Below are 14,520 nucleotides of genomic sequence, written 5' to 3' on the forward strand. Positions count from 1 at the left end.
GTCTGAATATCATCTTAGTTCCTGTTCATCATCTTAGATCCTGTTCTACTTGCCAATCATCTTCCAGACTTCAGTCTGTCTGAGTCTCGTCCTTTTCCATAAGGCCTAGGGAAGGATTCACTGAGCCAGAATTCCAGACCTTTGGATGTGTCCCCTATGTCTCTATCCCAAGTCTAGGGATTGCTTCCCTAGGCTGGAGTCCTGCCTTTCCAGCACTTACCCTCTTTCCGGACTTAGGTCCACTTCCTGTCCCTCCAACTCTACCTTAGGGTAGTCTACCTCTGTTTGCTTCTACATCAGACTTTGTCTGATGTAGCCCCTATTCCTTCCAGACCTCCAGACCTCCTGTCCTCTGTACCTCCAGACATCCTGTCCCTCATACCTCCGGGTATCCTGTCCTTTGGACATTCTGCCCTCCATACCTTCAGATGTTCCGCCCTCCATACCTTCGGATGTTCCATCCTCCATACCTCTGGACCTCCGGACATCCTGCCCTCCTGTCCTCTGGACCTCCTATCCTTCCATCCTGTTTTCCTGTAGAAGTATTACCTTACAGCAGGAACTCTCCTGAGCATTTCCTGCATTCCTCCGGAACTCTCCCACGCTCCTCCGGACGTTTCCCACGCTCCTCCGGAAGTCCTCCCACACTCTCCACCAGAGTAGCCAGCCTCTGGAAGTCCTCCAGACTTCCTCAGACCATCATCAGACTTCCTCTGAAATGAAGGGCACATACTTGGGTAAGAGGCACAGTGTATGAGCTGAGGCCAAGCCCCTCTGAGTCAGTCTCTCTCTCCTTTGAGCATGGTTCTTAACACCTAGGATCTCACCATGGTATTTGAGTTCACAATGTGGAGGTGAATGTTTGAAGTTGCATGACCACTTCTGCTTGAGCATGTGCCTGATGGACAGGAGGTTGATCATTGCGCTGGGCGCATGTAAGCATTCAGTGAACATAATTCTAAATGTACATCCCCCAAGAGTCAGATCTGCAACACAATTTCTGCATCCAGAAGTCACCAACCTTTCATGATTGGCAGTTTTGACCATCACTAGAGAGCTTTCTGAGTAAGTCCAGAAGTAGCTACAATCTACAATGAGGTTGGGGGTTGTACCCAAGTCCAGGATGGTGGATAGCGACTGCTGTATGATGCAAGTGATGTCATCAAAACTGGGGAGAGATTTGGGGTCAGTTTCAAGATCCTCTATCAGGGCACAAGTCAGGTTGTGAAACTCATCAGCAACAGCACTGGTGGTGTCCGGAGTAGGAGGTGCAGGCAAACTGGGAGAGGAAGCCTCACTGGAGGCTAATCCCCTGGGTTTTGTAACGTGTGGATGCAGACTTCTCTTCTTATTGCCAACAACATCAATACAAATACAAAATGATACGTCGACCTCTCAGTCATCAACCTTTCAGTCAAGTCTCAATTGATCCTGGCTGCTCTGCACTGTCTTTGAACTTTCTGTCAAGTCTCAGACACAACTTTAGATGTACTGGCTTTGTCATTAAGATGCATTCTCTTCAATTCCAGTTGCTCTGCATTGTCTTCTTCTTCAATAGGGCATTTGTAGTTAGACAGCACCCGGATCAGCCCTAGTTTGAGGATGGTTACCTTCTCTGGGGTAGCTTGGAAGCTGCCGATATCTTTAATTTGCCAGTGTTGGATGTGGAATTGTACTTCAACCATAGTGCTGTTGATAATCTCATTGGCATGTACTGGTTGCACGAGATGATTCTCATGGTAGAGAGGAAATGGATGTGCTTTGAACTTGTACTTAAGGATATCAAACTCTTTCAACAGTTCATCCGGGATTGGCCAGTCCCTGGTTTCTTCATCCATCTTAGATGCATTCTGTGTGTTTTGTCTGTGCGGTGAGTCTGGCACTGTTTCATCCTGTATTGTGTTGTGAGGTTGATGCATCAGCAGGATATTTAACACACACACGCGTTGTGAAGACATTGCTGGTGAAACATATCATTTTTCCGGTGACGTCTTCAACTATCATGTTCTTGTATTCTTTTGTCTTACCAACTTGGTTTTGCAATGTCTCCAGGTTATTAACTGCAGCTGTGAAATCAGTGCCTAGTTCTGCATTCACAGGGCGACAAATGTGGAACTGGAATTTTGCTTTTTCCAGAGGACTCATCCCTCCGCTGAAGTGATTTCCGGCTGGCCCGCATCTAAGATGATATGTGGAAGTGCAACCTACTATGGTCGTGAGAAATGGTTCTTCATCCTCATTGACCACCTCAAGGCCAGTCAAAGTGTGTTACCATGTGGTGGATGGGATAAAGTTAGGAGAAGCAGTGTAGCTCCTCACATTTGATTGCTTAATGTGATATGAGTGAGGATCAAAATGTTGGGTCATGGTCGTTGTAGTCTGACGTGTGTTTAGTCAGATGACATATGTCCAATTGTATTTGTCAGTGAATAATGATTACACTTGTTTACCTTTATCGCAGTTGAATGCCATGTCTTCAACACTCCATGCAAATGGTGCAATTTTTGATGAAGAAGGAAATTGTTACTGAGGCTGGGTCTTTTTTAACCAGTCTCAAGAAGCGTTCTCAAGCCACTCTTATTGCAGCTATCTCCCAATTGCAAGAATTACAGCTAGCTGTGAGAGACACTCACCACCAAAAACAAGACATTTAGCAGGAGGAAAAGGAACGACAATTGAAACACGCATGCTTTCATGACTCGGTGTCTTCTGGAGAAGTAGACATAGATAGTGATTTTTTGAAGAATCCTCATGATGACATCAAATGACAGGTGCTTGCAGGTTTTATTGACCAGACTGGCAACATTGCCACCATGGTTGTCATATGTATGTGTTGTGCAAGGGAGCTTGCAGTCCCAGATGTGCAGAGTTTTTTTGTTGACGAACTTCCTAATCGTCATCTTCTGATGCCTGTCATCCAGCATAGTGTTCAATTGTTGGTACATGGCATGCTCTTACACATGACATCAATCTCCAAAGAAGACAGCTGCCAGTATGGACCCATTTGTGATGAATGTTTCGAAGACCTGCACATTGGCAACATCCCTGTTCATTCATTGGTCAATGGCCTTGAAGTGGGTGCGGTACCCGACATTCTTTCCATCCTTAATCTTCCTGAGCAACTTCTTGTTGCTCTGTACTTTCCTGCTGTTTATGTTCTCAAGTTGTACCTGCAGCACAAAGGAGCTAAGCAGTGGGATTCTATGTCTCTGAATAGTGGTGTTCAGGGCAATGTTTCGACTTAGCAGTTGAATACACCTGACATTGCTAGGATGATTGAGGGCAATTTAATGCCACACAAACCTGCTATACTTGCTGTGATGATTGCAGTCACCATTATTGGTCCTACTAAACTCCTGGTCAAGTCACTACCATCATTTCTGTCAGTTAGTCAACACTGCATCAAGGCTGTGTTGTCATTTTTGAAACATGAGAACCATCTATATTGGAACATCATGATCTTGGATGCCAATTTATCACTTTTGCTGGAGGATGGTGTCCCTGAGGATCTTCTGTCAGTTGTGAAGTACTCTGATGAGCAATATCTCCTGGAACAAGAACAAGCAGGATACATAGTGGGAGATGACGATGACAACGGTTAGTCGTCCATTCAAAGTTCATTCACATCAGTTAAAGAGTCTAGATTTACATTCTACGTTCAAGATGTTAGACTCTACAAATAACACCAGAGAAGAAGATGTTGATGTTGGTGGAGACATTGGTCAGTCCCTAAAGTTTTGTCAATACTTAACTCACTTCTCTTAAGATCCACATGTTGTCCCAATTCAAGCTCATGGCATCATTGATACTGAAGCAATGCTGCTTTCAAACCAGGATGTCCTTGCTAATGCATTAGCAAACACATCTTCTGTGGAATCTTATGTGGTTGAACATGGATCTGGGTTTGTTAATGAATATGCGTGCCACAATGCAACCAGTGTGCTGTATGCTGGTACTCCAGATGATCCAAATCATCTCTTAGGTGCTTTTCCTTCCTTGTTTCCTTATGGCCTAGGCAGATTCAAAGTCTCTCGACCGCGTTCTGTCTCTTATGAAGCTCACACTAAGTAGGCTATGCAATATGGTGACAAACACTTTTGAAAAGACTTCCATTTCATGTTTCAAGTGTTTGGGGTTATCCAGAAATGTCAAGTATGCCAATCTGTGGTACTCCAAGTGCAGAAGAAGGCTTTTCAGGACAATGAGGCATCTTTCGCTCATTTGACAGTGGATGATCTTGCACTTGCTGGTTGCCAAGAAGCTAAAAAGGAAACTATATCCAATCCTGTTATCTGCTCCTTGAAAAAGCATCTCATTGCTGTTCAAGTCAATGTGGTGGGTACAGATGAATCCAGGATCAGCATCCATGCCTATACAGTGGCTCAAAAAAGTGTCTCAATGTTTGTGACTTTTTGTGTAATTGCTGTACTATGAGCTAGGGTGTGAGAGTATGACTAAGCCATAGGGAGGTGTGGGAAAGCTCTGCTTCTAAGCTTCATGTTTGATCCCTCTAGCGTGAGAAAATTATGTCATCAAGTGAAGATATGGTTAATTTAATTTGGTGACTCATTGAGACACTTTTTTGACTTTCAGTTTGACCAAAACAATCTCTATAATTCTGGTACTTGGTGTTTCCTCCTGTTGCTCTAATTACTTCTGCCACTCTTCTATGCATAATATCTATCAATTTGAGGCATTCCTCATCAACAATCTTGCCCCACTCTGCTGCAACTCTCTCCCACAGCTGAAATAGCCCCTATTGTTATTATCATCAGCTTTTCTAATCTGTATACCAGGCAGATTGCTACTAAAACTGGTCTGAGCAGGGTTACTATCATTAGGATCATAAAAAAGTCATTCCAGATAAGAAAAATATCAAATTAGATTGTCCTTTCAAGCTTACATCATATAACAAAAAATCTCTTGTTCATAATATTCCAACTAGGCAGGCTGCCAATGCTACTCAAGCCACCAAATTCATTAATGACATCATCTACACTGCTCTCTCTACTCAAATAGTCAGGGGTACTCTTAAGGCAGCCAATCTTAAAGCTGTAAACAGGCAGAAAAGCCTTTCCTGTCTTCAGCCTATATAGGAAGGAGATTGGCCTTTGCTTTAAAGCCTCAATATTGGACTGTTGAGGACTGGAATAGGGCTACCTGGTCAGATGAAACAAAAATCAAAAGGATGAAGCATACTTCAAGTTGACCATAAAATGGTTTGAAAACTATGGTATCAGTGTTCTATCATGGTAAGTCCAGTCCTCAGACCTCAACCCTATTAAACAGCCCTGGTAATTACTCAAGATATCACTTGCAGTCTATCAAGATCCTCAATAGGGGTTATTTCAGCTGTGGGAGAGAGTTGCAGCAGAGTGGGGCAAGATTGTTGATGAGGAATGCCTCAAATTGATAGATATTATGCATAGAAGAGTGGCAGAAGTAATTAGAGCAACAGGAGGAAACACCAAGTACCAGAATTATAGAGATTGTTTTGGTCAAACTGAAAGTCAAAAAAGTGTCTCAATGAGTCACCAAATTAAATTAACCATATCTTCACTTGATGACATAATTTTCTCACGCTAGAGGGATCAAACATGAAGCTTAGAAGCAGAGCTTTCCCACACCTCCCTATGGCTTAGTCATACTCTCACACCCTAGCTCATAGTACAGCAATTACACAAAAAGTCACAAACATTGAGACACTTTTTTGAGCCACTGTATCTGGGGCATGACTGTTCTCAGAAACCCTCCCTCTTTATGGGTTACAATTAATCCAACTGATACACATGATCCTATTGTCCAAGTATTCACTGGAGAGGAGATTGACCTGGATCTATTTGATCGCACAGCAGGGCCTGATTCTGCCCAGTGTGTGAAGATTGTTGCGGACGACCCTTACACTGTGGCTAAGTTCTTTCACTTCATAGTTTGAGCCATTTTTGAGGAGTTTATGGGCATTATTGTTCATAAATGTGCAGCATGAGGTGGTCAAATTGTTCGACACAAAGGTATTTTTGGAATAGTTGAGGGGTATATTGGTACCATGGAGGCTCAAGGCCAAGGAACATTGCATCCAATATATGTGCACATCATGATGCAGTGACAGAGGAAAGTTTGGCCACAGCACCTCAAGAGAAAGCAGTCTCTTACTCTTGGCCCCTGGATCCCCATTTATCCTCCTTTTCAGCCTCTCATTCTGACTTGGAAGGTCAATTGGTTTGTGCTGTTCAAGTCCATAAATGTGGTCCCAGTTATTTGAAGGTTAGTGGTGGTCGCTTGTTATGCAAGCATTGTGCACCATTTCCCTTATTGCCTGGGGCATGGATTGATTCTAATGGTGATTGGGTTCCTCAACGCACATACTGGTTCCTTAACAACTGAAATCCTACCATTTTGCTGGTGACTCGATTGAATCATGACTGCAAACTTATTACAAATGGTGAGGGAATGAAACACATCGCATGGTACATCTCATTGTATGCCACAAAACAACAGCAACACTCCTGCAATGCATCTGCCCTTTTAGCAAAAACTGTCGCATATCACCAGTGTGATGAAGCACATAATAGTGATATCTGCACCCTGAACAAATGATTGCTACAATGGTGTGCTAATGCCCTTAGTCGCAAGCAGGAGTTTAGTGCACCTGAGGTAGTGTCCTATTTAATGGGATGGGGGGATCATTATATTTCGCACCCATTCCAGACTATACATTGGAATTCAGTTACAGTGTTGTTGAAGCAAAGCTTTCCCTTTTTGAGAGATTATCAGTAAGTAATTTGAAGCTGTTAGATTATCATTAACTGACTTTCATGTAGGGTGAAGACTTGTACATCTACCCAGGATTCACATGTAACTGTGGACAAACGTAGTCCGGAGGTGCATTTATTTGTCCTTTGCAGTAGATTCCTTACTTATTCATAGACCAAGTACATTTCTGTGGAAATTCACAAAGGCAATCTACACATACATGATCAAGTTTGGGAATACGTTGATCATGGATATGAATTTGAACAACTTAGCTATTTGGAATGTTTCCTTAACACATACGATATCAGGTCTGCAGCCAACATGCCTTTAGTGCACAAGAAAGCAGGTACCAATTTCCACATTCCATACCTTGCTGGAACCTCTCATTTAGGACACATTTGTGACTTACGAGCTGAAGGACATGACACTATGCCCCACATTCCAGGTCCCTGGTTTCCATCCACAAACAACTCCAACTCACGGCCATTTTATAGCGCATCCATGCTTGCACTGTTAAAACCTTGGCAAGACATACAGATGTTGAAGAAAAACGAGGAGACATTTGAAATGGTGTTCTCTTCTTTTATGGCCAGTGCCCCACAGAAGGTACAAACTATTGTCGGCAACATTCAGTATTTTCACAATTGTGCTGACCAAGTGAAGTGCGAGGAGGAAAAGATGCAACTCACTCATAACTTCAATTATGCTCTGGTTCCACCTGGGGAGCACCTGGATGACACATGTGATGATAGTGAAGGTCCTGCTGGTCAATCTACAGAAGTAAGTGATTCTGTGGAGGACTGTGTTAGTGACAAGACCTCTTGCATGCCTGTGAAGGATCACTTACTACGTGTGAGATGGTCTACACAGAAGTTGCAATGAATATTGCAGAGGAGTACAATTTTTTCGGGATCACACAGGAATCCACTCCATGTCAACCTCTTGTGACTATTGTTACAGATGCTGATTTGCAGCATTGTTTGGAGTGGCAGCACTACATCACAGAAGCCGATTCACCCAGCAAAGAAACCCATCATACAGAAGTTAGCACAGGAGGTGTTATGAGCACACCTTCATCCTTGTCCATTCATCCATCCATGCAGTTGGAGATTTCTGCAGGAGAAAGGTCTACGGATGAGTCTAAATCATCTCCCTTTGATCCTCCAAGTCATTTGAACAAAGAACAATCTATGGCTTTCATAATCATTACAGAACATATCTATCAAATTCTTACCAGTAAAGATCCTCTGCAGCTCCTTATGGTCATCCATGGTCCAGGTGGTACAGGGAAAACCCAGTTGTTGAAAGCTATAACAAAAATGTTCTCTGATATTGGTATTGTAGATCATTTTGCTAAAACTGCTTTAACTGGCATCGCAGCCTGTCAGATTGGAGGGAAAACTTTACACTCCTGGGGTACTCTTCCTGCCAGCAAAGGAACACCATGCAGTGATATGTGGATCTATTGACCGAGTGCACAAACTGCTTGCTGATGTCATGTGAACATGCATGATACATTTCTTCTCACTGCCAATGAAATGAGCTTGTTAATGACAGATATGCTCTATTTATTATCTCAGGTGGTCACTGCATTTCATTTGGCCAATACAAGGACTATGGTTGATGCTCCATTCACTGGGCTTAGTGTCGTCTTGTTAGGTGATTTTCATCAGTTTCCTCCAGTTGCTGGCCATAATCGTGTGTTGTATTCTCAACATCCAACTACTTGCAAATGTGAGTTGGGCAGGAATCTTTACACCCAATACTGTCATCAATCTCAGTCAGGAAGTTCAAATCACAGACTCGGTATGGCTTGACATTCTAGGCCATGCCAGAGTAGGTGCATGTACTAGTGACAATCTTGCAGAAATCCAACAGTTGGTGTTAATGATGGAGGATTGTAAAGTTCCTGATTTTGCTGTGGCTCCCTGGATGCATGCAGTGCTCATTACTCCCCGAAATAGTGTGCAGATTAGGTGAAACAATTGAGTGACAGAGAAACATTCCACATTATCAGGAGAGATGATGTTTATTTGTCCAGCCAAGAACTGAGGATTCTGCACACAGGCAACCTCTGGATTCACGACAATGATTAATAGTTGTGGGGATGCCTCTAAAAGAAACAGAACAACTTCCTATGATGCTTAGATTAGTGAAGGGTATGCAGGTTATGGGAACCTGTAATCTTGCTACTACTGCTAATCTTTCTAACGGCTCTCAAGGTAGAGTGGTGGAAATAAAGTTGGATGTTAGAGAAGATCAAGTCAACAATGAAGCTGTCACTGCATGCAAAGTCTTTCTTCATTATCCTCCAGCATTAGTGATACTGGAGCTCAACTTCTGTGAACTACCCCCCTTGCATGGTCTGGCTGAATGTCAAGTACTGTTGACACCTGAGAGGTTTAAATTTACCATAGGCTCTAGTCCATCAACTACCATAACTTGACAACAACTTGCTTTATCTCCCACATATGTGTTCACTGATTTCAAGTCGCAGGGACAGACAATCGAGCATGTATTGGTTGACATTGGTTGAACCACATGCTTCAATTTGTCCCCTTTCAATGCATATGTGGCTTTGTCTAGAAGCTGTGGTCACAAAATGATTAAGCTATTGAGGGATTTTGATAATGACTTATTTCTGTGACATCCCTCTGAGGATCCCTGAGTAGAAGAAACACATATTGATGCACTGGTAAAGGAAACCACAAAAATATTTGATAGTACACATGTGTGAATATTTAGATGTATCATTTACCAGTCTCTCATAAGTGCCATCAGATCCACTATCATGTCTTCATCTTGTGAGTAGTAGATGCTGGTTTTGGTTGTATGCAACATTGTGCATAGGATATCTACTTTGAACGTTATTACACCCTCATTATGTACTTTTGGGACTCACCTATAAAGTTATCGATGCCTCAATGGTGTCCCATTTCAGTGTCGATTAGGATAATTTCTTGCTCACTTTTGGTCCACAGTTCCCCTGTAAGAAGCAACACAGTCCTTGCTTTAATGGCTGATACAGAACAATATTTGTGCGGCATAGGTTGGACTGGAAAGCAATGTGTATTTGGAGTGAAGTATATACCTGGAGCTATGCACTGAGTAAGAAGGTTCCACTTCCATCATTGTTCCTCGCTACCTCATGCAGAGAGGTGAACATTGCCATAGGTTTACAGGTGTGCTTTGTCATAAAAGTGTTGGCTAGTCATTATGATGTCATCTCGAATTGTGTTGAAACATCCACCAAACTGTAATGGAATGCGTGTTATTACCTGGAACCTTTTTTATTGGTCCATGCTCAGACTGCATGCATTGTCTGCTATTAACACATATCAGCTTTCTGCCAGGGATGAGGCACATTACATATCTTTCATTTTCCAAATTGTGATTGTCATATGGCTGAGTTAGGATCAGCTGTTGACATTTCAAATACAGTCAATGCACTTCATGGTTGACGTTTGTGAGGTATGCAATATTGAGATGAAAGGACATGTAGATCAATGAATAGCTTCAAATAGGTTTTATTGAATATCTAGTACAACAATGCGGAGTGTGGATGTTTGTTGAGGATAAAGGCTCTGCAGATGAAATCTCAGCACTGTTTGCGATGTGATTGGTTAGTCGCAATGTCTAGTACTTATGTGGATGACAACTGACCTTTTTGATACGTGTAGGAATGAGGTGGAAACATCAAGGAGTTAAAGGGAAGAAAATAATGGACCACATATCAGCACTTCAGAGCCTAGTATCTCAGATAATCCATGAGAATGGTATAATCTGGATTTCACGACGTCGGCTTTTTTCTCAGTGACAGATTGCCCTTGATACCATAACAGATCAGATTTGTTTGGTGTTGTTCTGAATCTGCACATCACACAACATTGTAGGTGACCATGCTCCACATGGTAATGGATTTCATTTCCAACATCGGGATTCTGAAGTTCACCCTTCACAATTACTGTCTAGTACATGCATTCCCTGCGCTTTTTCAATCAATACCAGAAATCTGCTCACCTGCAGACAGAGAATTATTAAGTTCATATTCATAGCAAAGAGTAAATGACTGATCTGGTGTATCTTTTGCATCATTTATCAGTGTCTGCTTGTTGTGGTGATTCTGCACTCAGGAGAGAGAGGCTGTGTACAGTGTACACTGGCAGTTGACCATGGGCAAATGCGCAAGGACAGCATGTCAGACATCCATTTTCCAGAACTGCTTCCTATCAAGAGCATGCATTTGGAATTCCAACAATGCTGTGGCAAGAGCAAGCGGTATGAAAACTGTCCTTGATCACCTGAAATTGCAGTCACAGCACTGAGATTGTTTGAAAGCACATCAGCCAAAGTGATCAAAGCACTAAAGGGACTCTAAGTGTGCATATGGCAATATCTGATGTGAATTGCTTCCATGGGATCAAACACTACTGTCTCTAATGGTACTAGTGCTAGTCAGACCTCAGGCTTGATGAAGGGAAGACTACTGTTCCTTCTTTATAGTATAGCCTGCTCCCTATAACCGAGGCTGAGGGACGACCAGAATTGACCAATTACCACCATTTCAGATGGGTCAGGAGTTGAGATGTTAACAACATCAAAGCCTCCTATCTCTCAACTAGCCTACTAGGCCCCTGAACGTAAGTTCTAGTAAGTTCTTGTGGGTACCTTCCAAATACCTTGGCAAGGTGGCTTATTCACATGAGTGGTAAGCGACTCTGCTAATGAAGTTTATAATATTGATCTACATAACGTGAACCAGGTAGATCTCAGTCAGCAACTGACTAAGTCATTCACCAGGCCACTGATTGATGAGAATTCTGTGAAGCAATACTATGACCAAGGTCACTTGTCTCATACATAAATATGAGCATTCTTTCACCTTGGATTTCATCACCCAAAATCCCATCCAATCATCATCATCATGTCCAAACAGCTGACTCTATACCTTCACAAGGTGAGGAACAATGGAGATTAAAGAGGAGGACTTGTCTGACACATGACTGTACAGCTCTCACCCTTTAGCCAAAAAGTCAAATGACTGCTGACACCATTTCACCAGTCTCTGATGTGAATCAACAGGTGCAACTAGCTCTTATTGAAGCTAATGCACCCTACAGAGGGTACCCCATTGATCTAGTCAATAGAGGTTTACCAGCAAAGTGAACACCATTGGCAAGGTATGTGTGACGATGACCTGTGTTAGACTATTGCAATTGTGATATCTCATAGGTGCCCAGTGTAACATACAGGGGACCCAGTATTGACCCCGAGGATCCTTCGTCCTTGTCCGCTAAAATCACAGAAATGAATGTCATCCTTGAGTTCTTGGTGGACCTCTATCCAGACTCTGAGCTCCTGCCAAAGGATCCTGTTTCATGTGCCAAAGTCCGTTTCTTCGTTGATGTGAGCACTAAACACATCAAGGGCCCGCTTTATGACTTCTTGGTAGTAAGTCAAAATGACTTATTGCTATACTGCATTTAGAAGGGTGTGATCACATACTTCAAGGCATTTTTGGTGCGTGTGCAGTGAATATATACCTATACTTGATAAAAGATAGTTAGTTTCATACGACAAAGCTTACTCACTGTTAGAAATTTGCAGTACATCCAGGTGAATAATAGACAAATTATACAATTAACAATCAGCAAGAAAAGCTGTGCAACAATGATGATAAAGATACATCGAAAACTTACATGACCATACAAACTACTCGTCCATCTCATCTCCACTCTCATCATTGCTGTTGCTGTCCTTGCCCTCTGCAACATCAATAGGATCCAAACTCAGATCATGATCTGTGCCAATGTATGCATTGCAGATGACATAGAGTTTCAAAGTGTGGGTGCCTTTCGGTAGTGTGAACTCCAATTTTACCAAGAGATTCTTGGTTATGGTGACATGCTTGATTGATAGCAGCTGTTTTGTGCTTGGCTCCCCAACCACAAGCCACCAGTTTGCTATCTTTTTGGTTGGGTAGAAAGGTGTGACAACAGTCTGATCATCAGGATCCTCTTCATCTCCATTGCAGGCAAGATTAACCTGCATGGTGATGGGTGCACCAGCAGTATATTCTCCCTTGTCAAGCTTGAAGGACATGTCAAGGGTCGGGTATGAGTTGATGAATGTCGCTACATCGCACCTAGAAATGTTGTTAGAAACAGTTGAAATGGATATGTACAATAGAACTTACATTTGATGACCATCCATTTGCAAAAGCTTGCTGTGTTTGTCATCTTCCATCTCCATGACATCATAAACAGACTCAATGCCAGCATCCTTGCAATGTTTGACAATCTGTTTTGAAATTTAATCAGTACTGAAGAGTGCCAAGAAGAATAAACATACCTCTGGTTCAAAGTGCAGGATCTGCTTGAGGGGTGAATCAGTCTCCCACATTGCCTGTACACACATCTGCAATAAATCCATTGCTCCCAGTGCATTCAGCCATGTATTCAAGGACATGACATCCACACATGCCGATAGCAGGTTCAAAACCTTCTCCAGAACTAAAACTTGGTCCGCTGCCAAGTCTGGTGGCAGCTGGATATGAGAGAAATGAGCCTGAAGCAGAAGGAAGGTCTTGAAGTGAGGAGCTTCGAAGTCTGCACAATCGAGCTTGATGGGAACACAGTTGTAGATGCAGTGGAGAATGGTGTCTTTGTGACACCTGATAGGAATTGACCTGAACTCTGCAGAAGAGGCAACAACTTCCAGAAGACCTTTGAGTTTCATCTGCTCCTTCAGCAACAGGGTGTACACCTCCACAGTGACATATGAGATATTATAGTACGCTGCTATCATCCTGAGGTTCAGTGCTGAAACGTCCATTTCATCCTCTATCAACATGCACTTTGAGTTAACCAGCTCTTGCAAGGTGTTCTCCACAAGTTCCGACAGGTGATCTGATAAATGCTGATGGCTGACATTGTGAAGATTGTAGTAGTTGGGGTTCTGAGTCATTCAGGGGTAGAAGTATGTCCATGTCAGGATATCCATCGCATCTTGCTTGTTTTCAATCATCTTGACAGTGATCTTGGCAAGGAAATAGTCTAGTGCTGCCACAGTCCAGTTCCAAACCTTTCCGAACTGGACTCAAGGTCCGGTCACATGTCCAGCATGACCCCTGGACTGAACCTTGAGTCCGGTTTGGGGTTCGGAGCTACCTAGAACTAGTTTGGACACGTTCGAACCCCACCAAGACAATGACCTACAGTGTTTGAAAAAGTAGTCTGCAACCAGTGCTATGTGCTGTGCATCTTCCTATATGTAAATGTTGACACTTCTAGCAAACATTTGATGGCACCTTGCACTCCCTCTTCACTCAGCACATTTCTTCCAGCCTGTGTACAAACACTAACAAGTACTTAAAGGAACATCTGGCTTTTGTCTGGACTTGCCTGCACTTGTTTGGACTCATCTAGACTCATCTGCTTGCATCTGTACTTGCCTTGGCTTGCCTTCATTCATCTGGACTTGGCTGCACTTGTTTTCACTCCCCTCGACTTGTCTGCATTCTTCTAGGCTTGCCTGTGCTTGTTTAGACTCATCTGTACTTGTCTTCACTCATCTTGGCTTGCCTTTGTTCATCTGGACTTGGCTGCACTCATTTTCACTCCCCTTGACTTGTCTGCATTCTTCTGGGCTTGCCTGCGCTCGTTTGGACTTGTCTGTACTAGTCTGCATTGTCTGTATTTGTCTTCACTTGCCTTCGTTCATCTGGACTTGCCTGGACTCATTTCTCATTTTGACTTGCCTTCATCC

General features: G+C 42.9%; 5 protein-coding genes across 5 annotated transcripts; 3 read left to right on the forward strand and 2 right to left on the reverse strand.

Moving 5' to 3' along the window:
• Window positions 1–1,463: 1,463 nt before the first annotated feature.
• On the reverse strand, window positions 1,464–2,367 carry BJ212DRAFT_1296414 (uncharacterized protein; the record flags this gene model as incomplete). Its single annotated transcript, XM_041332446.1, has 3 exons — window positions 1,464–1,892; window positions 1,942–2,247; window positions 2,320–2,367. 3 exons carry the CDS (start codon window positions 2,365–2,367, stop codon window positions 1,464–1,466), a joined length of 783 nt encoding a protein of 260 aa, XP_041197952.1.
• Window positions 2,368–3,455: 1,088 nt separating this feature from the next.
• On the forward strand, window positions 3,456–4,071 carry BJ212DRAFT_1476746 (uncharacterized protein; the record flags this gene model as incomplete). The annotated part of the gene is made up of 3 exons (XM_041339427.1): window positions 3,456–3,597; window positions 3,644–3,721; window positions 3,767–4,071. 3 exons carry the CDS (start codon window positions 3,456–3,458, stop codon window positions 4,069–4,071), a joined length of 525 nt encoding a protein of 174 aa, XP_041197953.1.
• A 2,347-nt stretch (window positions 4,072–6,418) lies between these two features.
• On the forward strand, window positions 6,419–8,578 carry BJ212DRAFT_1296415 (uncharacterized protein; the record flags this gene model as incomplete). Its single annotated transcript, XM_041332447.1, has 11 exons — window positions 6,419–6,442; window positions 6,499–6,551; window positions 6,627–6,773; window positions 6,822–6,882; window positions 6,928–7,099; window positions 7,199–7,533; window positions 7,728–8,093; window positions 8,134–8,247; window positions 8,334–8,412; window positions 8,437–8,487; window positions 8,535–8,578. The coding sequence occupies 11 exons, from the start codon at window positions 6,419–6,421 to the stop codon at window positions 8,576–8,578; spliced, it is 1,446 nt and encodes a 481-aa protein (XP_041197954.1).
• Window positions 8,579–11,677: 3,099 nt separating this feature from the next.
• Window positions 11,678–12,288, forward strand: BJ212DRAFT_1296416 (uncharacterized protein; the record flags this gene model as incomplete). The annotated part of the gene is made up of 4 exons (XM_041332448.1): window positions 11,678–11,710; window positions 11,836–11,915; window positions 12,006–12,204; window positions 12,241–12,288. The coding sequence occupies 4 exons, from the start codon at window positions 11,678–11,680 to the stop codon at window positions 12,286–12,288; spliced, it is 360 nt and encodes a 119-aa protein (XP_041197955.1).
• A 177-nt stretch (window positions 12,289–12,465) lies between these two features.
• Window positions 12,466–13,719, reverse strand: BJ212DRAFT_1476749 (Sec63 domain-containing protein; the record flags this gene model as incomplete). Its single annotated transcript, XM_041339428.1, has 3 exons — window positions 12,466–12,898; window positions 12,950–13,053; window positions 13,105–13,719. 3 exons carry the CDS (start codon window positions 13,717–13,719, stop codon window positions 12,466–12,468), a joined length of 1,152 nt encoding a protein of 383 aa, XP_041197956.1.
• Between the last annotated feature and the right edge of the window lie 801 nt (window positions 13,720–14,520).

The sequence above is a fragment of the Suillus subaureus genome (genome assembly GCF_016647635.1).
Source record: "Suillus subaureus strain MN1 chromosome Unknown BJ212scaffold_4, whole genome shotgun sequence".
In the NCBI taxonomy this organism is placed as follows: Eukaryota; Fungi; Basidiomycota; class Agaricomycetes; order Boletales; family Suillaceae; genus Suillus; species Suillus subaureus.